Consider the following 27,023-nt stretch of genomic DNA (forward strand, 5'->3'; position numbering starts at 1 on the left):
GTAAAGGAGAGAGCAGTACGGAGGGTCCACCTAGATCCCCCATCATCTGATAAACACATAGAAACAATGTATTCAGTCAGTGTGTGTGTTTCCTACAGATGGATCCAGTAATGAGAACCCACCAGAGAGATGTCCCCATCCTCTGTATTCCTGGGATTTTACGCGGGAAGGTCACACCATCCCTCACCATCATCAGGTAGATGGAATTAAGGAACTAAGTTATGACTTTTACAGAAGAATGTTTGTTACATCTAATGTTTTTTGTATATTCAGAGTGGAAACCTCTGGGATTATAATACTGTTGTTAAAGAAGAGTTTAAAAATGAAGCAGATGAATATGGTTTAAAGGGGGAGTTTTCAGAAGGACAAAAGGATCTTTACAAGAATGTCATAATGAAGCCATCTAGTAATGAAACCCCGCAGGAGAGATGTCCCCGTCCTCTGTATTCCAGGGATTTAACACTGGAAAATCACACCATCCCTCACCATCATCAGGTAGATGCATGCAGTTCCCAAAAACTTTCTATTAGACTATATATTTCCATCAAATCTTTTGTTCTTTGCTTACAATACTATCGCCTTTAGGGTGAAGAATTAAATGACATCAAAGTTGAGGGTAAAGAGGAAGAAAAAGAGAGGTTGGTGAGTGGAGATCAGCAGTCTATGGAGGAGGGGGAAATGGATATTAAAATTAAACAGGAGAAATCTTTTCCACATATGGAAACAAGTAAGTTATTAACACTAAAGCAAGAACATTTCATTTTACTTCCATTAGTGTAAAGTAATTATTTATTATTTATATATTATTCAATATAACGTCATGTTCCCAACAAATGAGGTGGAGATACTGTACACCATATGAAAGGTCCATCTCCATTCCTCAATATAATGTCATGTTCCCAACAAATGAGGAGGAGAGACTGTACACCATATGAAAGGTCCATCTCCATTCCTCAATATAACGTCATGTTCCCAACAAATAAGGTAGAGATACTGTACACCATATGAAAGGTTCATCTCCATTCCTCAATATAACGTAATTTTCCCAATAAATGAGGTGAAGATACTGTACTTCATATGAAAGGTCCATCTCCATTCCTTAATATAAAGTCATGTTCCCAATAAATGAGGTGGAGATACTGTACACCATATGAAAGGTCCATCTCCATTCCTCAATATAAAGTCATGTTCCCAATAAATGAGGTGGAGATACTGTACACCATATAAAGGTCCATCTCCATTCCTTAATGTAATGTCATGTTCCCAACAAATGAAGTGGAGATACTGTCTATCATATGAAAGGTTCATCTCCATTCATCAAGGCCCATCTTCATCCCTCAATACATAATTTTCTCAACAAATGAGGTGGAGATACTGTACACAACATGAAAGGTCCATCTCCATTCCTCAATACAACGTCGTGTTACCAACAAATAAGGTGGAGATACTGTACACCATATGAAAGGTCCATCTCCATTCTTCAATATAACGTCATTTTCCCAACAAATAAGGTGGAGATACTGTACACCATATGAAAGGTCCATCTCCATTCCTCAATATAATGTCATGTTCCCAACAAATGAGGTGGAGATACTGTCCATCATATGAAAGGTTCATCTCCATTCATCAAGGCCCATCTTCATCCCTCAATACATCATGTTCTCAACAAATGAGGTGGAGATACTGTACACAACATGAAAGGTCCATCTCCATTCCTCAATATAACGTCATGTTCCCAACAAATAAGGTGGAGATACTGTGCATCATATGAAAGGTCCATCTCCATTCCTCAATATAATGTCATGTTCCCAACAAATAAGGTGGAGATACTGTACACCGTATGAAAGGTCCATCTCCATTCCTCAATATAATGTCATGTTCCCAACAAATAAGGTGGAGATACTGTACATCATATGAAAGGTCCATCTCCATTCCTCAATATAACGTCATGTTCCCAACAAATAAGGTGGAGATACTGTACATCATATGAAAGGTCCATCTTCATTCTTTAATATAAAGTCATGTTTTTTAACATATGAAATGTAGGTACTGTAGGTAGGTCCATTTCCATTCTCACTGTAATAATGTCATTAAAACACAAACCTGAATGCAAGGCATGAAAAATACTTACAACATTTAGTTAAAAATTGTTTTCCAATAGATGAACACAAGGTCTCGAAAACTTCTGAGGAACATCTAATTTTTTCTCAAGATTATAAAGCAGAAGATGCTGGAGTCACTCTATATCCTCAAGGAGCAAACTGTATTACTCAAAATATAGATCACAAACCTGACCATTTGCAGAGTTCAGCTGATTCCTCCAATCCTAAGGATTCTTTTGATAAATTACATACTGTTACTCCAGAAATACATCTACAATATCAGAGTACGGCTAGATCAACAGAACCATCTAACCCCAAGCAATCTTCTTTAAGCCATAAAGGAGTTCATACAGGAGACAGTTCACTAACGTGTTCAAAGTGTGGAAAATCTTTCAGTGAAAACAGATCACTTGTTAGACATCAAAAAGTTCACGAAGATGAGGGTCCCCATTCATGCTCTGAGTGTGGGAGGAGCTTCATTCGGAAAGGACACTTAATAAACCACCAAAAAACTCACACAGAGAAGCCGGAAAGGCGTTGTTTCTCATGTATAGAGTGCGGGAAATCTTTCGTTGAGAAAGCAAAACTTATTATACATCAGAGACGTCACACGGGTGAGCGTCCTTTCCCATGTTCAGAGTGCGGGAAATGTTTCATTGATAAAGGAAAACTTTCTCTACACCAGAGATGTCACACGGGAGAGCGTCCTTATCCATGTTCAGAGTGTGGAAAATGTTTCACTCACAAAGTAAACCTTGTCAAACACCAGAGAATTCACACAGGCGAGCGTCCTTATTCATGTTCAGAGTGCGGGAAATGTTTCACTGAGAAAGGAAGCCTTGTAATACACCACAAATGTCACACAGGTGAGCGTCCCTATTCATGTTCAGTGTGCGGTAAAGGTTTCCTCATGAAAACTGCGGTTGTAATACACCATAGAATTCATACAGGTGAGCGTCCATATTCATGTTCCGTGTGTGGGAAATGCTTCAGTGTGAAAAGTTCGCTTGTTGTACACGAGAGAATTCACACGGGTGAGCGCCCTTATTCATGTTCCGAGTGTGGGAAATGTTTCATTAAAAAAGGAGACCTCCTTACACACCAGACACGTCACACAACTGAACTCTCATTTTCATGTTCAGAGTGTGGGAAACGTTTCACTAAGAAAGGACATCTCCTTAAACACCAGACAAGTCACACAGGTGAACTTCCTTTCTCATGTTCAGAGTGCGGGAAACGTTTCATTAAGAACGGACAGCTTCTTAAACACCAGAGAATTCACAGTGGTGAGCGCCCCTTCTCATGTTCATACTGCGGGAAATGTTTTCTTATGAAAGGAGCTCTTCTTATACACCAAAGAACTCACACCGGCGAGCGCCCTTATTCCTGTTCAGAGTGCGGGAAATGTTTCGCTGCGAAAGGAAGCCTTAATATACACCAGAGAACCCACACCGGCGAACGTCCTTATTCATGTTCAGAGTGCGGGAAATGTTTCGCTGAGAAGGGGAAACTTAATAAACATCAGAGAATTCATACAGGGGAGCGTCCTTATTCGTGTTCAGAGTGCGGGAAAAGTTTCATTGAGAAGGGAATACTTCGCACACACCAGAGAATTCACACAGGGGAGCGCCCTTATTTATGCTCAGAGTGCGGGAAATGTTTCATTGAGAAAGGAGCACTAGTTGTACACCAGAGAATTCATACGCGCTAGTCTTCTATTTCATATTTAGTGGGACCAACCTCTAAGCTGAGCTCATGAGGGACATTTTTCATGTTCGGAGTGTGGGAAATGTTTTAAGCACAAAGGAAATCTAATTGACAATCAGAGCTGCCATTGAATAGGTGAAAATGTTTAGTTTGTAAAAAAAAGTTTGATAAAAGTAAGTAAGTGATATGTAGAGTTTGGTGGTCTGAGTCTCCTGTAGCTTCTTTTAATGCTTGGAGCCTCCAGTGGTGAGATCTTCCAGCCACAGGTCCCGGCTCTCTTCCTACACTCTCCCACATTGGGGTGTCCCCATTTATCTTTCTGCAATTCCTATAATTTGAAAAATAAATTTTAGCAAGGAGAGTGGGAGCCCTATCTATTGGATGCAGCATCTATGAACATCTCCCAAACTCAACTCTCCCTACCAGCCACCATAACCTGAGTATGAGGATCCGTTTCAGCCTACATGTCTCCACCAAGAATCTATACCCTCTGACGTTTTTTGCCCCTCCGTCAAGAAACCATACCCTCTGACGTGTTTCGCCCCTCCGTCAAGAAACCTTACCCTCTGACGTGTTTCGCCCCTCCGTCAAGAAACCTTACCCTCTGACGTGTTTCGCCCCCGTCAAGAAACCGTACCCTCTGACGTGTTTCACCTCGCCCATCAGAGCTTAGTCATAGATTATCTAAGAGGAACCATTATGGAGAAAAGTCCATCCCAGGTATAGTGTATATAGAAAAGTAAGTACCCCCGGTACAAAGGGACTTTAAGGGCAAACTTTTTTAAAGACACGATATTTTCAAAAAATAGAAAAATGTATTTCATAAAAACAATGTAGTGGTCAAAGATAATAACTATGCACAAAGTGATACATAATATCCATATATAGTATATAAGCAGAAAGCACTTCTATAGACCGACAGGTTTCAGGAAATTCAAGGTAAATCCCTTCTTCAGGGGCTGGAAGGAGACAATAATTGGAGATGCTCAATACTGCATTCATGGAATAAATATTATTAAAAAAGATTGTAAGGATGGTGCTGAACGGATGTGGAGACACGTATCCAGGTTGAGAAGGAGGTCACCCAAGAAAAAATAGATCCTCAAGGCTCGAGGGATCCCTCACAAGGGTCCCCAAAAAAGAGTAGATCCTCGCAGCAAATTCGTGCAGAACAGTATATAGCTGAGATTATGGGGAAATTCAATCCTTGCTGGTCCATTTATAACCCCAGACGGCACATCTGCTCTATGCGGACGCTGCTGTTTTGGGATTCTGTGTGAGACAAACGCCGCCACTTCTCCATTAAGGATTGAAATTCCCCATAATCTCAGCCATATACTGTTCTGCACGAATTTGCTGCGGGGATTTACGCTTTTTTGGTGACCCTTGTGAGGGATCCCTCGAGCCTTGAGGATCTATTTCTTCTTGGGTGACCTCCTTCTCAACCTGGATACGTGTCTCCACATCCGTTCAGCACCATCCTTACAATCTTTTTTAATAATATTTATTCCATGAATGCAGTATTGAGCATCTCCAATTATTGTCTCCTTCATGACCCTGAAGAAGGGATTTACCTCTAATTTCCCGAAACGCGTCGGACTATAAGAGAAGTGCTTTCTTCTTATATACTATATATGGATATTATGTATCACTTTGTGCATAGTTATTATCTTTGACCACTACATTGTTTTTATGAAATAAATTTTTCGAAAATATTGCGTCTTTAAAAAATTTTTTCCCTTGAAATCCCTTTTGTACCGGGTTGTACTTACTTTTCTATATAGAGCTTAGTCATAGGCCCCTGTGACTAAACCCTCCCCAGTGAGCAGGGCAACATGCATTGGGGGGTGTGGTTTCTTGGCAGTGACATGTAGGCTGACACCGATCCTCATACACGGGTTATGGAGGCTGGTTGGGAGAGTTGAGCTCGGGAGAGCAGCGTTTTTTCTAAAAATCCCCTGAATTCAAGATATATTGGTGTACCAGCAAACTTTTGTAACCGCACGAGCTTCAGATTCTCTTCAACAGGGATGGAACAGGCCCAAACAGTGCACTATGTCAGTGGTCTCCAAACTGCAGCCCTGGGGCCAGATGTGGCCCTTTGCTTACCTCTATCCGGCCCTTGGGGCACTATTTCATCCACAACATACACCAATGATGGGGCACCATTCCTTCCACAGACACCAGTAGTGGGGCACTATTCCTCCCACTGATACCAACAATGGGGCACTATTCCTCCCACTGATACCAACAATGGGGCACTATTCCTCCCACTGACACCAACAATAGGGCAATATTCCTCCCACTGATACCAACAATGGGGCACTATTCCTCCCACTGATACCAACAATAGGGCACTATTCCTCCCACTGGTGCCAACATTGGAGCACTATTACTCCCACTAAAACCAATGTTGGGGCATTTTTTATTCCCACTGGACACAGTCCGGCCCCCTAAAGTCTGAAGGACAGTAAACTGGCCCATTATTTAGAAAGCTTGGAGACCCCTGCACTATGTGAACTGTGGGGTATTGCAGGTGGGCAATTATATATTGAAATTTCTTGTGATTTGGTTGGTTACACATCTTCACGGTTGAAGTCATAATAAAACGTTCCTCTAAATACACAACTCTGACTTGTTCCCACACTCTCACAGATGGCTCCATCCTACTAAACTACACTACACATACTACATAACTACTACATGACCAAATATCGTAATACTGTACATGAGTAGCACTTTTCATAGGTTGCTTTTTATCTGCTGTACGTCATTGTTAATACATTTTATATGTTTTTTTCTTCACTGATACAAGATTTGAATTACCGTAAATTCAGTCTTAGTTTTAATTGTGTATTAGTCATCTATTCTGATTTTCTAAAATAAAAAGGGAAGCTCCACACCTTCCAGCATTTTGTCCAGAGTCACTTTTTTTTACAAACTAGAAAATGTCTGCCTGCTCCAAAATTAACAAGGTTGGGTATTGGGTGGGATTGGGATGTTGGCAAGTGCGGTGGGGAGAGCAGAGGGTGTTGAGATGGTGTCATCTGCAAGGAACTAAAGTGTTGGCAGGCTTGGTGGTGGGATGAGAGGGGAATGGGGGTCAAGTGAAGTGGTTGGGTGTGGTGGTGGGAGTGAGAAGCGAATGGGGGTCAAGTGACGTGGTTGGGTGTGGTGGTGGGAGTGAAAAGAGAATGGGGTCAAGTGACCTATTTGGGTGCAGTGGTGGGAGTGAGAAGGGAACGGTGTCAAGTAAAGAGGTTGGGTGCGGTGGTGGGAGTGAGAAGGGAACGGGGTCAAGTGAAATTGTTGGGTGTGGTGGTGGGAGTGAGAAGGGAATGGGGGTCAAGTGACGTGGTTGGGTGTGGTGATGAGAGTGGGAGTGGGAAGGGAATGGGGGTCAAGTGACCTGGTTGGGTGCAGTGGTGGGAGTGAAAAGGGAAAGTGTTGGCAGGCTTGGTGTTGGGATGAGAGGGGAACGGGGGGTAAGTAAAAAGGTTGGGTGCGGTGGTGGGAGTGAGAAGGGAACAGGGGTCAAGTGAAGTGGTTGGGTATGGTGGTGGGAGTGAGACGGGAACAGGGGTCAAGTGAAGTGGTTGGGTGTGGTGGTGGGAGTGAGGAGGGAATGGGGGTCAATTGACATGGTTGGGTGTGGTGGTGGGAGTGAGAAGGGAATGGGGGGTCAAATGACCTGGTTGGGTGCAGTGGTGGGAGTGAGAAGGGAACGGGGGTCAAGTGAAGTGGTTGGGTGCGGTGGTGGGAGTGAGAGGGGAACAGGGGTCAAGTGAAGTGCATGGGTGCAGTGGTGGGAGTGAGAGGGGAACAGAAGTCAAGTAAAGTGGTTGGGTGTGGTGGTAGGAGTGAGAGGGGAACGGGGGTCAAGTGAAGTGTTTGGGTGCGGTGGTGGGAGTGAGAGGGGAACGGGGGTCAAGTGACGTGGTTGGGTGCGGTGGTGGAAGTGAGAGGGGAACGGGGGTCAAGTGAAGTGTTTGGGTACGGTGGTGGGAGTGACAGGGGAATGGGGGTCAAGTGACCTGGTTGGGTGCAGTGGTGGGAGTGAGAAGGGAACGGGGGTTAAGTAAAGTGGTTGGGTGCGGTGGTGGGAGTGAGAAAGGAACGGCGGTCAAGTGAAGTGGTTGGCTGCGGTGGTGAGAGTGAGAGGGAAACAGGGGTCAAGTGAAGTGCTTGGGTGCAGTGGTGCAAGTGAAAGGGGAACAGGAGCCAAGTAAAGTGGTTGGGTGCGGTGGTAGGAGTGAGAGGGGAACGGGGTCAAGCGAAGTGTTTGGGTGCGGTGGTAGGAGTGAGAGGGGAACGGAGGTCAAATGAAGTGGTTGGGTGCGGTGGTGAAAGTGAGAGGGGAACGGGGGTCAAGTGAAGTGGTTGGGTGTGGTGGTGAGAGTACGAAGAGAACAGGGGTCAAGTTAATTGGTTGGGTGTGGTGGTGAGAATGAGAAGGGAACGGGTGCCAAGTGAAGTGGTTGGGTGCGGTGGTGGGAGTGAGAAGGGAACGGGTGTCAAGTGAAGTGGTTGGGTGCACAAAAGTGGTTGGGAGAGATGGGGGAAGGTGTGATAGTGATCAGTTTGTTGTTTCTAATCGGAATCTCTTAAACCACACCCAGTAATAAGCATAATTCACCCAATGCTCACTTTTTACTGTCTTCCTAAACTGTCTCTCATTCTCACATTCTAAAGTTGGGGTGTATGCATAGTTGCCAACAGTCCCGATTTTCCCGGGACAATCCCGATTTTGGGACCCTCGTACCGATTGGAGGATGTCCCGAATCAGGATTTTCCATAAGGAAAATCGGGAATGTTGTTTTTTTTGTTTTTGGAGCAGCGGGCTCCAGCAAAATGGCGGCCGGCGCCGCTGCTCTATCTTCCCCTAGTGTGGAGTGGAGAGAGGAAGAGGGCTTGATCCATGCAGCCAATGAAGCGGCTTCTTTAGCAGCACGGCCCCTCCCCTCTCCACCGAAGCAAGCAGAAGACACGGCGCCGTCGCCGTGTCTTGCTGAAAGTTCCCCAGCCCCGTACTGCGCAAGTGCTGCGCCTGCGCAGTACAGGGGGTCCTCCATTGCCGAGGGGAACTTTCTCGGCAGAACACCGGCCGCTCCTGCACTGAGCGGGGGCCGGGCTGCATTGAGGGGGGCTGCACTAATTGAGGGGGGGCTGCACTAACTGAGGGGGGGCTGCACTGAGGGGGGTCTGCACTAATAGAGGGGGGGCTGCACTGAGGGGGTTCTGCACTAATTGGGGGGGGTCTGCACTATTAGAGGGGGGGTTGCACTGAGGGGGGTCTGCACTAATAGAGGGGGGGGCTGCACTAATAGAGGGGGGCTGCACTAATAGAGGGGGGGCTGCACTGAGGGGGAGTCTGCACTAATAGAGGGGGGCTGCACTAATAGAGGGGGGCTGTACTGAGGGGGGGCTGCACTAATAGAGGGGGGGTCTGCACTAATAGAGTGGGGCTGCACTGAGGGGGGGCTGCACTGGGGGGGGCTGCACTAATAGAGGGGGCTGCACTAATAGAGGGGGGGCTGCACTGAGGGGGGGCTGCACTAATAGAGGGGGGCTGCACTAATAGAGGGGGGGGGCTGCAATAATAGAGGGGGGTCTGCACTAATAGTGGGGGGGTCTGCACTAATGGAGGGGGTCTGCACTGATGGAGGGGATCTGCACTGATGGAGGGGGTCTGCACTGAGGGGGTCTATACAGACTCTGGCGGGGGCACCTGATGCAAGGACAGACTCTGGTGGGGGCACCTGATGCAAGGACAGACTCTGGCGGGGGCACCTGATGCAAGGACAGACTCTGGCGGGGGCACCTGATGCAAGGACAGACTCTGCCGGGGGCACTTGATGCAAGGACAGACTCTGCCGGTGGCAGGCGACGTGGCTAGTGACACGCTCAGGGATCCCACTGATTCGGCATTATGGTGAGTTGAATGATTTAATTTTATATTACAATGTAATAATAGAAATAATGCGCTTCAATCATCATGACACCATAACAACCATGGTGCCGGGATGATTGAAGCGTTAACACCAGGCGTTTGGAGTATCTTTATCTGCTGATTGTTAAACTTTCTAGAATACACATATTTCTATTGTGTAGGATCTGGGGCTGCTGTCCCGTCATTCCCCTTTCCCTCTCCATCCCTCATTCATCTCAGACTCTAACCACACCCTATTGAGCCACGCCCATTTAAGCCACGCCCACTTTCACGTAAGTCACGCCCATTTTTCTCACGCCACACGGATACATTTTTTGCTAAGCCACGCCTGCAAACGAATGCCCCGCCCCCTAATTATTGTACGGCTCCGCCTAGAGCCAAAAAAGTGTCCCACATATTTTTTTTTCAATGTTGGCAACTATGTGTATGCCGTAGCAGCCACATATACCAAGTCATCGCCCCCGCCCCCATAGCAGCCACATATAAGTAGTCCTCCCTGGCTGTCTAGTAGTTAGGGTTCGGTGCTTTTACCTGTTTACAGTGTATAGAGATTACCTGAAGGGGATTGGTTGTCTCTCAGCGGCAATGGAGATACACATTATGGGCGACTGCAATGCTCACGCTGTCCAGTAGCTGGTGATCTCTCCTCTACTAAGTGGAATGACCAGGCAGGAAGTGGTGTCACGTGCAGACAGGAAGTGGTGTCACGTGCAGACAGGAAGTGGTGTCACGTGCACACAGGAAGTGGTGTCACGTGCAGGTAAGAAGTTCCAAGGCGGGAGGGAGTAGAGAGAAGACATTGCTGGAACTGGCAGCGGAGGAGGTAATAAGATATTATTTTCTATTTACACCCAGTAACCCCCCGTCATGTCCATCCTCTTCCTCCATAGTCACTGTGAAGTCTTTTATCTCCAGCAGATACTACATATACCTATAGAGGGATATAAAAATGTGACACTAATATTGTTTTACATTTACCACATTTCCTGTGACAGAAAACAGAACCCATTCCACCGTCATTTCTGCCACTGATGAAAAACAAAATGGAGAATTCAGTCATAGAAGAGCCGAGGAGAGCCGGACACCTCACAGCCATCACCTCAGAGTTCCAGCTTCACACCTCCTCCACTGCCATTGGCTGCACTCCCTCCACACCAACCAATCACAGGGCAGGATCACAGTCACTGGGCGGATTCCACTCTCCACAGAGACTCAACTCAGACCTCACCACTGCCACTGGCTGTACTCTCTCCACACCAACCAATCACAGAGCAGGATCACAGTCGCTGGGCAGATTCTGCTCTCCACAGAGAATCTCCTCAGACCGCTTCACAGTTACACACTATTATTATTATACATTTATATAGCTCTGACATATACCGCAGTGCTGTACAGAGAACACTGAGCCAGTCGCATCAGTCTCTGTACCAGAGGAGCTTACACTCTAATGTCCCTTCCCTCACAATCACACACTATTATTATTATACATTTATATAGCTCTGACATATACCGCAGTGCTGTACAGAGAACACTGAGCCAGTCACATCAGTCTCTGTACCAGAGGAGCTTACACTCTAATGTCCCCTCCCTCACAATCACACACTATTATTATTATACATTTATATAGCTCTGACATATACCGCAGTGCTGTACAGAGAACACTGAAGCCAGTCACATCAGTCTCTGTACCAGAGGAGCTTACACTCTAATGTCCCCTCCCCCACAGTCACATCAGTCTCTGTACCAGAGGAGCTTACACTCTAATGTCCCCTCCCCCACAGTCACATCAGTCTCTGTACCAGAGGAGCTTACACTCTAATGTCCCCTCCCCCACAGTCACATCAGTCTCTGTACCAGAGGAGCTTACACTCTAACGTCCCCTCCCCCCCACAGTCACATCAGTCTCTGTACCAGAGGAGCTTACACTCTAATGTCCCCTCCACCCACAGTCACTACAGTCTCTGTACCAGAGGAGCTTACACTCTAACGTCCCCTCCCCCCACAGTCACATCAGTCTCTGTACCAGAGGAGCTTACACTCTAATTCCCCTCTAGTGTTTAAAGCAGGGAGGGAGGGTGAGGGTCACTGGGGGGTCCAGGGGGTGCACTTCCTAGAGGCATAGAGAGAAGTGTGCATACGCTAAGTGATGGTGGTGGCTCAGCCAAGGAAATTAGAAGAGGGATTGAGGCCATATAGTGTTATGGAAGGGGTTGGTACAAATGTGGGGTGAGAGAACTGTGAGGTGGTGGTGGTGCAGGTGTATTGGTGAGAGTTGGTATTGTGGTTGCTTTCTTGAAGACCACTTCTGATAAGACTCCTCTGTACAGTAAATGGGTGTACCAGGGTCCCAGTGGGTTCTTTTTTTTTTTTTTTTTTTTTTTTTTTTTTAAATTCTTTATTTTTCATGGGTTTCACAATACAATTTATTGCACTCATATAGTGCCAGCTTAATACGTCTTAAGTAAATCTATTCATCTACACATCATATGTTACCTTTTTTTTTTTTTTTTTTAATAAAGCCTTGACTGTCCTATTGCAGAATGCAAATAGTTTTTTTTTTTAATTTAATCATCTTTATTTATATTCATACAAAATACATCTTAGTGCACAATATTCTTACAATGACATATTACTAATCGAGTAATCCAACACTCTTGGATGTACATAAAAACCCCATAACAAAAGTGCTCTATTATTTTGTATAACCTTATCCCCCTTCCCTTACTACGTCCCCTTCCCACAACCCCCCCCTCTCCCTTCCCTGCCCACCCTCCCCCATTCACATCATTACAACAAATATTAACCTTCCTATTCGTAAGGGCATTATCCCTATGTTCCACTATAGCGGGTATCCCACTTCCTCCAGCCAAGGTCTCCAAAGTTTTTTAAATGCTTTTAAGTTCCTCCTTTTTATATATACTGCCTTTTCCTTCCACATTGTTTCAGTCACCGTTTTAATCCACTCATCTTTCCGTGGGGGGGTTCTTGCCTGCCATCTTTGAGCAATTAACTTTCTTGCCTGAAAGAGACATCTCTGAACTATTGTAGTTTTGCAGGTTCCAATGTCCATATCCTCCCCTACACCCAAAATACATAGTTTCGGGTCCATTTTAAGTTCTAGGGAGAAAACTTTATTGAGAGTTTCTACAATCTCTGACCAGTACCGGAATAATTTCGGGCATTTCCATAGCATATGTAACAAGTCCCCTTCATCCTGACATCTAGGGCAGTTGGCGTCCATTCTCCTCCCAAACTCGAATAACCTTTTAGGGGTGTAATATGTCCTATGGAGTACCATTAGATGTGAAATCTTTTGGGCAGGGGAAATCGACACCCGATGTCCCCCCGCTAGTATCTCCCTCCACTGCCCGTCTGAAAGCACGCCCAACTCTCTCTCCCATTTGCCTCTACTTTTAAGTTTTTCTGGGGCCTCAATGCTGTTTTTACAAATATGTGGGTATATTTCAGCTATAGACCCACAGTGGCCTTCTTGATCACCCAGTTTCTGAAGCACGGTGGTCTCATTCCAGAGGGGACCCTGGTCCCCAAACTGTGACTTAAGGGCATGTTTAACTTGTATGTAGTTATATAATGACCTATCTGGTATATCAAATTCTTCTTTTAATGCGGAAAAGGGTTTTAGTAAAGACTGATTATATAGCTGAACTAATTTCTCTATTCCTCTTTTTTCCCATATTTTAATCGTTCCTATTTTTTGTAGTTCTTGTAGATTCTTATTGTTCCACAAGGGAGTGTGTTTGATCCAACCATTTATTCCCAGCAGCGCTTTGACGGTTCTCCACACTTTTTTTATTAATTTGACCGTAGGGGTTTTATATATAAAGGAGTCTGCTTCCAAAGTCTCTATCATGGTCCTATGGGGGGCTCCCGTGATCGTCAATCTCTCATTGCTATTTTCCCCCAAGTACTGCAGCTGGGCTGCCAAAAAATAACTACGTGGGTGCGGTACTGCCATCCCCCCTTCCCGCGATGATAGTTGTAGGGTCTGCAATCTTATCCTAGGAGAACCCCCTTTCCATATAAGGTCTCTAAATATTGTTTCTGTTTTATCAAACCATTTCCTGCTTATCCATATTGGCGAGTTCTGCATTATATACAGCAATTGGGGTAGCCATAGCATTTTAATTAAATTGCACCTCCCTGCTGTTGATAACGGGAGGCCCTTCCATATTTCGATCTTATCTTTGAATTTCTTTAACAGCGGGGCTAAGTTATTATCTAAGTAACTCTCTGGGTCCTTAGTTATCTTAATACCTAGATATTTTGTTAGCGTTGTTATTTCTAACCTGTTATTATTTGAGGGGGTATCTATACTATCTGGGTCTAATGGCAATAACACTGATTTTTCCCAATTTATGGACAATCCCGAGATTTTCCCAAACCTTGAGAATATGTCCATTACTTGATTCAGAGATCCCTCTGTGTCTCCCATGAATATGAGGACGTCGTCCGCATACAATGCGATCCGCTCCTCGCCATTCTCCCTCTGGAACCCCACTATTTTCCTATCTTGCCTTACTATTGTAGCTAATGGCTCCATGGCTAGGGCAAAAATCATGGGAGACAAAGGGCATCCCTGCCTCGTTCCCCTCTCTAATTTAAACCCATTCGAATAATCATTATTGACTTTTACTTTTGCATTTGGTTCATTATACAATACTTTAACCCAGTTGATAAATGAGGAACCAAAACCGTACTCTTTTAATACTCTCCAGACATATTCCCATTCTACGCTATCGAATGCTTTTACCACATCCAACAGAAGCATTGCTCTCGAGCCTCTGTTTTCCGTGGGGATCTGCAAGTTCAAAAAAACTCTCCTGATGTTCATACTGGTTGTTCGGTGGGGTATAAATCCCGTCTGGTCCGGGTGGACTATTTTATAAATCACTCTCTTTACTCTAGTAGCTAAAATTTTTGCTAGGATCTTTACGTCTGCACAGAGTAATGATATAGGTCTATATGACCCAGGGTCCAGGGGATCTTTCCCCTCTTTATGCAATACTATTATTGTGGCTTCTGTCATTGAAGTGGGTAGCCTCCCTTGCTCTTTTGCCCAGTTGAAAACGTCCAAAAGTTCCTGAAATAGTACCTCCCCATACTGCTTATATATTTCAACTGGGAGGCCATCGGGACCTGGTGATTTATGATTGGCCATTTCTGATACTGCCTTTTTGATCTCTTCTATAGTAATTGGTCTTTCCAATTCCTCAACATCCATCTCCTCCGTCGATATTTTGAAAAAATTTGTCCATTTCCCCCTCATCCCTGGTCCCACTAGATTTATATAACCTCTTATAGTATTCTTTAAACGTCTCAGTGATCATTTCCAATTGAGATGTTGTCTCACCTGCCGAGGTCTTAATGACCGGGACCACGGATGGGGGGGAGCCGGACCTAACTATATGGGCCAGTATCTTTCCTACCTTTTCCCCTTCCCCGAACATGACTTGCTTCTGGAATGCCCTTTTATTTTCCACTTTCCTAATTATTATATATTTATACCTTTGTTGTTTATTTTCCCACACTCTCTGTTTTTCAGGGGAAGGTTCATTTGTGTACTCTCTCTCAGCAGCAATTAATTCCCTCTTAAACCGCTCCTCCCAGTCCCGGGACATTTTTTAAATTTTTGACACCTTCTGTATGAGTAAGCCCCTTAAGTATGCCTTCAGTGCGTCCCACAGCACCCCCCTCGATGTGGTGCCCGAATTAAACTTTATGAATTCTTTCAATTCTGCTATTACCCCTTCCTGGTTCTCTATCACTTCCAACCAAGCTGGATTCAACTTCCATGTTCTATAGGTTTTCTTATGACCCGGGTTTATCGAGATTGTGAGCGGAGAGTGGTCCGATACCCCTCTAGGGTGATAGTTTATGTTATTTATTGCTTGTGATGCTAAACTATTACCTAAAACTAAGTCTATCCTTGACAGCGAAGCACAGGAGCTCGAGTAGCACGAAAATTGCTGAACCCTCGGGTTCCGTATTCTCCACATGTCAAGCAGCCCTGTTTCTTGAAGGAATTGTTTCAACCGGTTTTCCTGCTTTCGTTGACTCTGTTTCCCCCCAGGGAATCTATCTATTTTATTGTTCAAAACCATGTTAAAATCCCTGACAACTATAATTGGTAATTCAGCCTTATCAATTATGAATTCCATAAGATTATACATAATATCCAATTTAAACGGGGGCGGAATATATAAATTAGCCAGTACAAATTCCAGATTCTCAATTACACAATGCAGGAGCACATACCGCCCCTCATCGTCTATCCTGCACTGTCTGCAAGTGAACGCTACCCCACTACCAATCAAAGTTGATACTCCTCTAGAGTAGGAGGTATATGTAGAGTGGAACTGGTGTTGATATCTCTTCTTCCATAAATTATTTTTAGAATCTTTTGTCAGGTGTGTCTCTTGCAGACAGGCAATTTCGACTTTGAGTGTATCTAAACCCTCATATACTGCTGCTCGTTTAACAGGGGAACCCAACCCTCTAACATTCCATGATCCAATATTCGGGGGCCATTATTTATTACTTGTGTTTATAAACAGGGGACCTTCAATTAAAGGGAAAAGGCAGTAATAGAAGCGAGCAGGACATCAACAGACAGGAAGGAGAAAGAGAGAGAAAAAAAAAAAAAAAAAGGAGGAAAACTACCACCCCTCCACTAGGTCCACTCCCTAACGCCTTACATTCCCAACTAACTAGGGTGTTTATCTCTGCTGAAAAGAGGGGCTTTTTCTCATCCCACAACCTTTTTACTTTAGTGACTTCAAGTCTTAGAGACCTATGCATAATACACGTGACATACATATTTACCATAACTATTTATAATTTGCGAGTGTATTCAGTGCTACCTTGTGGAAAAATATAAATCTTTTTCTTTTTCTTTTTTAAAGTGCAAGCGTGCCCTTTTTGTATCTTCATATTATAGTCGTTACCCTTCTCTTCCCACCTCCCCCATCCCTCCCCTCCCCCCCCCACACCATTCTAGGTCCCCCTTGTAGGCTTTTTTAATGACCATCACCCGCTCCTCTACCCCTACCCTTCCTACCCTCCGTCCTCCCCCCCTCCCTCTCCTCCATCCCTCACCCGTACAAAAACCTATCTTGCTTTTTATAGCAACCCTGTGAGTCCCCCCACCCCACACATACAAGTTATATCTTTTTATATTCTTTCCTTCCTCGTTTGCAGCCCCCGTTTATTTCGGCAAAAGCTGATCTTTCTTTTCTTCCAACCATGCTCGCGCTCTCTCTGGGGATTCAAAGATCTGACTTCCCCCCAACGCATTTACCCGAAGCCTGGCGGGGTAAAGGAGAGCATACGTAATGTCATACATTTGGAGGCTACGCTTGATACCCAGAAATTCCATCCTGCGCTTCTGCAATTCGGGTGAAAAGTCAGGGTACATTGATATCTTGGCTCCATTATAATACAGGTTCCCCCTTTCCCTAGCCCTTCGAAGAAGGGTTACCTTATCCTTGTAGTTTAAGAACTTCAATAACAAAGCTCTTGGGGGGCTACCCTGAACGGGGGGTCTAAATGGAACTCTATGTGCCCTTTCAATGGAGAACTGCTGTGAGAATGTTTCTACCCCAAAAGTCTCAATTAGCCATTTTTCCACGAAACCTGCCGGGTCTAATCCCTCGCTCTTCTCTGGGAGCCCAATTATCCTCACATTGTCTCTCCTGAGTCTATTTTCCATTTCGTCGAATTTTTCCATAAGTCTTTTTATCTGATCTTTCTGTGCTTTTAACTCTTGCTTCATTGGATTTAGGTCATCTTCCAGCTGGCTTATGCTCCCTTCTGTTTCTGTCACTCTTTCTGCCATTTTCTTGAGATCTTGGCTTACATGAGCTAGTTCTTCCCTCATATCCTTCATTTGATCCGCCATATTACTCAGAGATTGTTTGCATGCGTTAACTGCAGTGAGGATTTCTTTAAGGGTTGGTTCGCCTTCCGTTACATATATCTGGGTATTACTTGTTTCTGTTGTTTTCCCCACCATACTCGCACCTTTGTTTGAGGGGTTCCTTGTTGTGGTGCTATTTGGGAGCGCGTTCGTCTGGCCCTGGCTCTTCCTGTCTGACGCTGTTTTGCTTTGTACCTGCTGCCCCCCTTTCGTCGGTGTATGGTCTGTTATGTTAACCAGTCTCTCCAATTTTGCAGTTGCCGCCACCGCAGCTGCCGTTGCCCCTGCTACCAATGACACACCACCTTTGTCTTTGTCTTTTTCTTTCTCCTTGGCTGATCGCAGAGACTGAGACCCCATAGCTTCCATATTTACCTGCTCATCTCCCTTCGTTCTTGTCGACATTTTTAACCCCACCGGCCACAACTACTTTGTAGTATCTATCGTGGTACAACAGTACTTGAAGGGGCCAGGAGTCAATATAGTCAATATAGGGGAGTATCTAATATAGAGGGGGTACTTTTAGGAATGTTTCAAGCTTTCCATCGTTTCGACTGGTAGAGCCCTGAGTTTAAACTTCTCAGTGTAGTATACCACAGTATGGGCTGATGAGCTGATGCAGTACAATGTGCTACATCCCCTTTTCCTATCACCAGCAAGACTCACAAGTTCTATAGTTTACTTAGGCTTCTTCCCAGGAACTGAGACATAAAGGGTGGTATTATGAAAGATAGCAGCACTTCATTCAGTCCCAATCACATTTTGACTTTTCACTCACCCCTCCAGAGATTCACCCTCCAGCTGAACGGGTCCCTCCTCGAGGTACACAGGGTCAGAGTCTTCTCAACCCATCCGATGTCCCGTCCGACATTCAGCTTAGCCTTCCTCCCAATGCCGCTCACAACTGTCTCAGCGGTCCTTCCCTGCTGACACCTTAACGTCAGCCCTTACTGTGAGTGTCTTGACTGTTCCCGTGTATTGCGGCTTCACTTCCGGGTCTCACACAGCTCCAGTTCCAGCGAGATCTGGCAAGCGGCAGGGGGGCCCGACGATATTGAAGGGGAGAGCACCTCAGCTACTTAGGGGAGAAGGCACCACTTCAGGTAGGGGCACACGGCATACGGGCATTCATATCACCGATCTGCAAGTCGCATCAGCTGGTTTCAGGCAACAGCAGGTAGCATGTAATGGGTTACCGGTAACGGGTAGCGAATCCACATAGCTACCAGTGGATACCTTCGGCCATGTACTCTTGAGCTTTACCAGGCTATAGGTGGGGTGGGGAGAGCACTCACGCCGCTCCTCACTGACTCACTCCTCCATCCACATCCGGTCCCGCCTCCTGCTCATCATATGTTACCTTTAATTGACACTTTAATTCCTTGTGAATTCCCTTTTTCTACTATTAACCCATTGCTCCAAAAAAAAAAAAAAAAATCCCCTTTTACCCCCTCCCTATCCTGGAGTAATAATAAAAAAAAAAAAAAAAAAAAAAAAAAAGGACCTCCTCTCGACCCCTCCCTCTCCCCTCCCCTCCATCTCTCCCCACTTCAGTCCCTTCTCTCCCTATAGTCCAAATATGGGGCCCATGTTGTCTGGTACTTCTCATCTTGGTCTTTCATTGTCAAAGTAAGATTTTCCATTTGTTGTATTTCTGCAATTCTGGCCAACCATTGTGCCCTAGTTGGAGAGCTGTCTTTTTTCCACAGAGCAGGGATACATGCCCTAGCTGCTGTTAAAAGGTGTCTCAGCAGCGAGTTTTTAAATTTTTCCGCTGATAACGGGAAATCTAGCAGTAAAAAAGTTGCCGGATTATTTCCCAAGGAGAATCCTGTTATTGTTTTAGTAGTTTCTGCAACCATTTCCCAGAACTCTCTTATTCTCGTACATTCCCAGAAGATATGTAGAATTGTCCCTTCTTCTTCATGACATCTCCAACATGTCTCTGACACCTGGGGGTAAATCCGATGTAGCACATTCGGCATCCTATACCATCTGGTAAGGATTTTATATCCCCCCTCCTGATATCTGCTTGCTACTGATGCCTTTTGATTAAAAACTAAGATCCTATTCTTCTGTTCTTGGGAGAATGATGTTCCTAAGTCTCTCTCCCACGCTTGTAGGAAAGTTAGTTCCTGAGGCGATTCTATTCCCGTCAATACAGTATAGAAATAGGACAATGGATGTCTCATTGTTTCTCCCTTCAAACACATCTCCTCAAACCGGGTCAATGCTTTTACTTCTGTATACATATTAGATTTTGATTTAATAAACGCTTCTAGCTGCATCACTCTAAAAAAACCTAATTCAGGTATTTCTCTTTCTCTTTTCTTTTTTGTATTGGTGAGAGTTGGTATTGTGGTTGCTTTCTTGAAGACCACTTCTGATAAGACTCCTCTGTACTGTAAATGGGTGCACCAGGGTCCCAGTGGGTTCTGAGCCAACAGAGGTGATGAACATGTCCTCCTAGTATCAATAGGGCAAAAAAAGCTGGATGTTCCCATACCTTTCTCATCCTCACTTTGGTGGGTTCTACTTCTATAGGAGAACTTGGACTGAACATCTGGAAACATCTCTCTGCTCCAGAATACCTGCTTTGGGAAGATGCTGATGATACAAAATGGCTACCTTTTGTCTCGTCACCCTTGGCACCCTTTTTCCATGGAGAACAATTTATCATACTGTATCTCCGCAACCTCCTCTTCTTAGTAATGTTGTCCTTTGTCAAATTTTAGTCCCTCTACAAAGTTGCTTTTTTTTCTCTCCATCACTTTGGTCCAAAGTATATCATGGGTGCTCAACCTGTGGCCCTCCAGCTATTGCCAAACTACAATTCCCATCATGCTTCTGTCTTTGGGAGTCATGCTTGAAAAATATCAGCTTTGCAATGCTTCATGGGATTTCTAATTCCACAACAGCTGGAGGACCATATATAATAATATGTAGAGGCCAATCTGCTGACAGCCTAAAGGTTTACTGCTGCTCAGGGGCTCTGGGATTCAACAAAATGGCAGCCTCCAGGAAGAAGAAACAGGAACAATGCTGGAGGCAATTTACAGCACAATTCATTTTGGCAGCATAATTATTAATGTGGAATGTATGTTTCTTGCTAAGGAACATTGTTTTTTTTAATCAAGTTGTTACGGGTAAAGTTCTGCTTTAAATACATTAAAATATAAAATATATTATTTTATATTTATATTAAAATATATATTGTATATTATTGTGGAAAATTTATCGAAAAGAACTCTAATTCTATGTATTGTCAGTGGAACGCAAAGACAGGAAGTGATAAGAGGGACATGCAGGAAGTGATGTCATAGTATAAACAGGAAGTTCCAGGTGAGAGAAGAGTTGGGAGGAAGTAGAGAGGAGACATTGCTATAACTGGCAGCAGAGAAGGTAATGAGATAATATTTTGTATTTACACCCAGTAAACCCCCCTCCCGTCATGTCCGTCCTCTTCCTCCATAGTCACTGTGATGTCTTTTATCTCCAACAGATGATCGAAAAATATATTTATTGCATAGAGAGAGAGAGAGCTATTTATCTTTATCCAACTGTCCATCCAGAGCCTCTGGTTTATAGACCGGATACATCCTAAATATAGAACCATTTATCCAACTGTCCATCCAGAGCCTCTGGTTTATAGACCGGATACATCCTAAATATAGAGCCATTTATCTAACTGTCCATCCAGAGCCTCTGGTTTATAGACTGGATACATCCTAAATATAGAACCATTTATCCAACTGTCCATCCAGAGCCTCTGGTTTATAGACCGGATACATCCCAAATATAGAGCTGTTTATCCAACTGTCCATCCAGAGCCTCTGGTTTATAGACCGGATACATCCCAAATATAGAGCTGTTTATCCAACTGTCCATCCAGAGCCTCTGGTTTATAGACCAAATACATCCTAAATATAGAACCATTTATCCAACTGTCCATCCAGAACCTCTGGTTTATAGACCGGATACATCCTAAATATAGAACCATATATCCAACTGTACATGTAGAGCTGCTTCCCACAGCACAGATACACCCAGACCTATTTTGGTGGAGTTGGCTGTCAGGTTGACATCAATGTGTACAGTACATGCCGTGTCCAGTGACAATAATAGGACGGGGCTCACAATATAGACATTCCCGGCCGCTGTGCACACAACAATTACATGTTACATATCCTCCATCATACAGATATTATTTATCCCAGGATAGTCCAGATATATCTCAGCTTATCATTTGTTAACCGAGAGGAAAGTCCTACTCTATATAGATCAGGTGGATGTGAGGAGGATTCTAGGAGGTCACATGACATCACAGTTAGCTCTGTAATAAAAATACAGACCTAAGGCAGAGATGAGGAGGATTATGGGAGGTCATGAGTGATAATTTTTTCTTCTACTGTCTACATAGGACATCACCCATCACAGTGTCTCAACCACAGTGCCTGATGACAGAGGTAACCAGTGGCAAGAAGATTGTAGGTGACTGTATCATTGTGTGTGTCAGGTTCCTATAAGGTGTCAGGATGTCACTGTCTATTTCTCCATGGAGGAGTGGGAGTATTTAGAAGGACACAAGGATCTCTACAAGGACGTCATGATGGACAATCAGCCGCCCCTCACATCACCGGGTAAGAGGAGACTTTATTGTAAAGGAGAGCGCAGTACGGAGGGTCCACCTAGATCCCCCATCATCTGATAAACACATAGAAACAATGTATTCAGTCAGTGTGTGTGTTTCCTACAGATGGATCCAGTAATGGGAACCCACCAGAGAGATGTCCCCGTCCTCTGTATTCCTGGGATTCTACACAGGAAGATCACACCATCCCTCATCATCATCAGGTAGGTGATTAATGATTATTGGTAGCTATGATTTATATACATGCATGTTTGTTACATTGAATATTTTATTATATATTCAGAGTGGAAACCTTGGAGAATATAATATGGTTGTTGTTAAAGAAGAGTATAAAGAGGAGGATGAGGAGCGTAGTGCAACGAAGGAGCTTTTTGAAGTGCATGAGGATCTCTACAAGCACATTATGATGGAACCACCTAATTACAGAAACCCACCAGAGAGATTTCCCCGTCCTCTGTATTCCCGGGATTCCACACAGGAAGATCACACCATCCCTCACCATCATCAGGTAGGTGGGACTGAGCAACTAGAACTCAAAAATATTTTCAATTTAAGAGAGGACATCTTCTATCTAACTTCTTGTTCTATTTTTTTGGGGGGGGGGTTAGTTTGAAGAACTGAAAATCATCAAAGTTGAGGTTAAAGAGGAGGAAGAAGAAGAAGAAGAGAGGTTGGTGAGTGGAGATCAGCAGTCTATGGAGGAGGGGGAGATGATTATGGAAAGTAAACAGGAGGAATCCTCTCTACATATGGACACAAGTAAGTCATAAACAGTAAATGCAGAAATAGTTCACATTTTTATTTTATTTCTCTTCGCAAAAAGTATGTTTTAAAAATTGTTACATTAATTGAGAAAAGGTATATGTCTTTTTCAAAATTAACTGCTGACAGTAAAAAACAACAATCATCATCAATGTACCCACCCCATGGCCTGTGTATTGGGGTTATTGTACACCATATAAAAAAATAACCCCTAGTCCCCTGAGAGTAAACAATCATATTTACATCACTACCAATGTTCCCAACAAATGAGGAGGAGATACTGTACACCATATGAAAGGTCCATCTCCATTCCTCAATATAATGTCATGTTCCCAACAAATGAGGTGGAGATACTGTACACCATATGAAAGGTCCATCTCCATTCCTCAATATAATGTCATGTTCCCAACAAATGAGGAGGAGATACTGTATACCATATGAAAGGTCCATCTCCATTCCTCAATATAACGTCATGTTCCAAACAAATGAGGTGGAGATACTGTACACCATATGAAAGGTCCATCTCCATTCCTCAATATAATGTCATGTTCCCAACAAATGAGGAGGAGATACTGTACACCATATGAAAGGTCCATCTCCATTCCTCAATATAATGTCATGTTCCCAACAAATGAGGTGGAGATACTGTACACCATATGAAAGGTCCATCTCCATTCCTCAATATAATGTCATGTTCCCAACAAATGAGGAGGAGATACTGTATACCATATGAAAGGTCCATCTCCATTCCTCAATATAATGTCATGTTCCCAACAAATGAGGTGGAGATACTGTATACCATATGAAAGGTCCATCTCCATTCCTCAATATAACGTCATGTTCCCAACAAATGAGGAGGAGATACTGTACACCATATGGAAGGTCCATCTCCATTTCTAAACCTTTGGTCCTAATTGTATCCAGTTCTCTGTCAGAAATCTTAAAAAATATTTTGTTCTAGACCAACTTGAATCCTAAATGAAAGGTTTTAAAAACGCTTAGATTTATTTTAAAACTGCTTTTTAATAGGTAAACATGCCCAGAATACCTCTGAGGAACATCTCCAGATTTTATCTCCAGATTATACTGTAGAAGATATTGGCTTCACACAACATCCTTCAGAAGTAAATCCCATTACAGATAATAGACATCACAGAACTCTCCAATTGGAAAGATCAATGGATCCCTCTAATCCCGAGGAATCTTCTGATGAATCACATCCCAGGACTCCAAGATCTCACAATATAGATACTTTAATAAATCCAACTTTTTCCAATGAATCTTCTCTAAACCAGGAAGAGATTCACACAGGAGGGAGTTCCTTCTCATGTTCATTGTGTGGGAAATCCTTTACAAAAAACTGGGCACTTCTTAGACACAAAAAAAGTCACACCGGGGAACGTCCCCATTCATGTTCAGAGTGCGGGAAATGTTTCGCTCATAAAGAACACCTTCTTCAACATCAGAAAATTCACACAGGTGAGCGCTCCTATGCATGTACAGAGTGCGGCAAATCCTTCATTCAGAAAGCAGACCTTTTGAGACACCAGAAAATTCACATGGACGAGCGTCCCTTTTCATGTTCAGAGTGCGGGAAATGTTTCATTCAGAAAGGAGACCTTCTTAAACATCAGAGAATTCACACGGGCGAACGTCCCTTTTCGTGTTCAGAGTGCGGGAAATGTTTCACTCAAAAACAAGTACTCGTTACACACCAGAAAAGTCACACAGGTGAGCGTCCCCATTCGTGTTCAGAGTGCGGGAAGTGTTTCATTCACAAAGGAGATCTCGTTAAGCACGAAAGAAGTCACACGGGTGAGCGTCGCTATTCATGTTCGGAGTGCGGGAAATCCTTTCGACAGAAAGAACACGTTACAATACACCTTGGAATTCACACAGGTGAGCGTCCTTATTCATGTTCAGAGTGCGGGAAGCGTTTCATTCAGAAAGGAGATCTTCTTAAACATCTGAGAACTCACACGGGCGAACGTCCTTATTCATGTTCAGAGTGCGGGAAATGTTTCACTCAAAAAAAAGTGCTTCTCACACATCAGAGAACTCACAGGGGTGAGCGTCCTTAATTTGTGTTAAGGGTGTGGGAAATGTTTCCGTCACAAAGGAGACCTTCATAAACACCAAAGTGAACGTCATCCTTGTTGAGTGTGCGGGAAACGTTTCATTTGTTAAAAATTCATCTCCACCTCCACCTAATAACTGAACTTTTTATTTCTCTATCAGCTTATCCCTTTCACAGGTATTACCCGTTTGTATCACTTCCCCCGCCCTTTAGATTGTAAGCTCCTGTGAGCAGGACCCTCCTAATCCTCGTATATGGAATTTTATTTTACCTGTACTGTCTCCCTATATATTGTAAAATGCTGTGAAAACCATTGGTGATATATACATCCTGTGTGGTTTCAATAATAATATTATTCTGTTCTGAGTTTTTTGGGATATTACGATAATATTTAGCTAATTGGTGATTAAATATTTGCACACTGAGCATCCAGGTCTGGTCTCCAGAAATGGACACAGTATTCTAAATGAGGCCTAACCAAGGATCTATATAGGGGAATCAGGACCTCCTTCCTCTGGCTGGTGATCCCTCTAGTGATATAAAGATCTATATAGAAGAATCAGGACCTCCTTCCTCTGGTTGGTGATCCCTCTAGTGATATAAAGATCTATATAGAGGAATCAGGACCTCCTTCCTCCTGCTGGTGATCCCTCTAGTGATATAAAGATCTATATAGAAGAATCAGGACCTCCTTCCTCCTGCTGGTGATCCCTCTAGTGATATAAAGATCTATATAGAGGAATCAGGACCTCCTTCCTCTGGCTGGTGATCCCTCTAGCGATATAAACATCTATATAGAGGAATCAGGACCTCCTTCCTCTGGCTGGCGATCCCTCTAGTGATATAAAGATCTATATAGAAGAATCAGGACCTCCTTCCTCTGGTTGGTGATCCCTCTAGTGATATAAACATCTATATAGAGGAATCAGGACCTCCTTCCTCCTGCTGGTGATCCCTCTAGTGATATAAAGATCTATATAGAGGAATCAGGACCTCCTTCCTCCTGCTGGTGATCCCTCTAGTGATATAAAGATCTATATAGAAGAATCAGGACCTCCTTCCTCTGGCTGGTGATCCCTCTAGCGATATAAACATCTATATAGAGGAATCAGGACCTCCTTCCTCTGGCTGGCGATCCCTCTAGTGATATAAAGATCTATATAGAAGAATCAGGACCTCCTTCCTCTGGTTGGTGATCCCTCTAGTGATATAAACATCTATATAGAGGAATCAGGACCTCCTTCCTCCTGCTGGTGATCCCTCTAGTGATATAAAGATCTATATAGAGGAATCAGGACCTCCTTCCTCCTGCTGGTGATCCCTCTAGTGATATAAAGATCTATATAGAGGAATCAGGACCTCCTTCCTCCTGCTGGTGATCTCTCTAGTGATATAACGGAAAATTGTATCAAATACTTACCATAATTTTCCTTTCCTGACGCCAAACCATAGCAGCATACTAGTGATGGAGCTCCACCTCTTGACCACTCCCTCAGGACCAGTGAATAGCATAAAAAAAGAACCTCCTTCCTCCTGCTGGTGATCCCTTCAGTGATAACTAAAGATCTGTATGAAGGAATCAGGACCTCCTTCCTCCTGCTGGTGACCCCTCTAGTGATATAAAGATCTATATAGAGGAATCAGGACCTCCTTCCTCCTCCTGGTGATCCCTCTAGTGATATAAAGATCTATATTGAGGAATCAGGACCTCCTTCCTCCTGATGGTGATCCCTCTAGTGATATAAAGATCTATATAGAGGAATCAGGACCTCCTTCCTCCTGCTGGTGATCCCTCTAGTGATATAAAGATCTATATAGAGGAATCAGGACCTCCTTCC

At 43.9% G+C, this 27,023-nt stretch overlaps 1 protein-coding gene across 1 annotated transcript in view; it reads left to right on the top strand.

Moving 5' to 3' along the window:
* The window catches only part of LOC141106905 (uncharacterized), a 38,875-nt gene that overhangs the window by 1,767 nt on the left and 10,085 nt on the right, over window positions 1-27,023 (top strand). Inside the window, exons 4-12 of the mRNA XM_073597834.1 lie at window positions 99-196; window positions 274-495; window positions 586-727; window positions 2,141-3,808; window positions 22,192-22,335; window positions 22,452-22,549; window positions 22,630-22,854; window positions 22,955-23,105; window positions 24,138-24,903. Of these exons, the coding sequence (XP_073453935.1) occupies window positions 99-196; window positions 274-495; window positions 586-727; window positions 2,141-3,808; window positions 22,192-22,335; window positions 22,452-22,549; window positions 22,630-22,854; window positions 22,955-23,105; window positions 24,138-24,903 (3,514 nt within the window). The remainder of the gene's footprint in view (window positions 1-98; window positions 197-273; window positions 496-585; window positions 728-2,140; window positions 3,809-22,191; window positions 22,336-22,451; window positions 22,550-22,629; window positions 22,855-22,954; window positions 23,106-24,137; window positions 24,904-27,023) is intronic.

Source organism: Aquarana catesbeiana, linkage group LG08, assembly GCF_042186555.1.
Source record: "Aquarana catesbeiana isolate 2022-GZ linkage group LG08, ASM4218655v1, whole genome shotgun sequence".
Classification (NCBI taxonomy): Eukaryota; Metazoa; Chordata; class Amphibia; order Anura; family Ranidae; genus Aquarana; species Aquarana catesbeiana.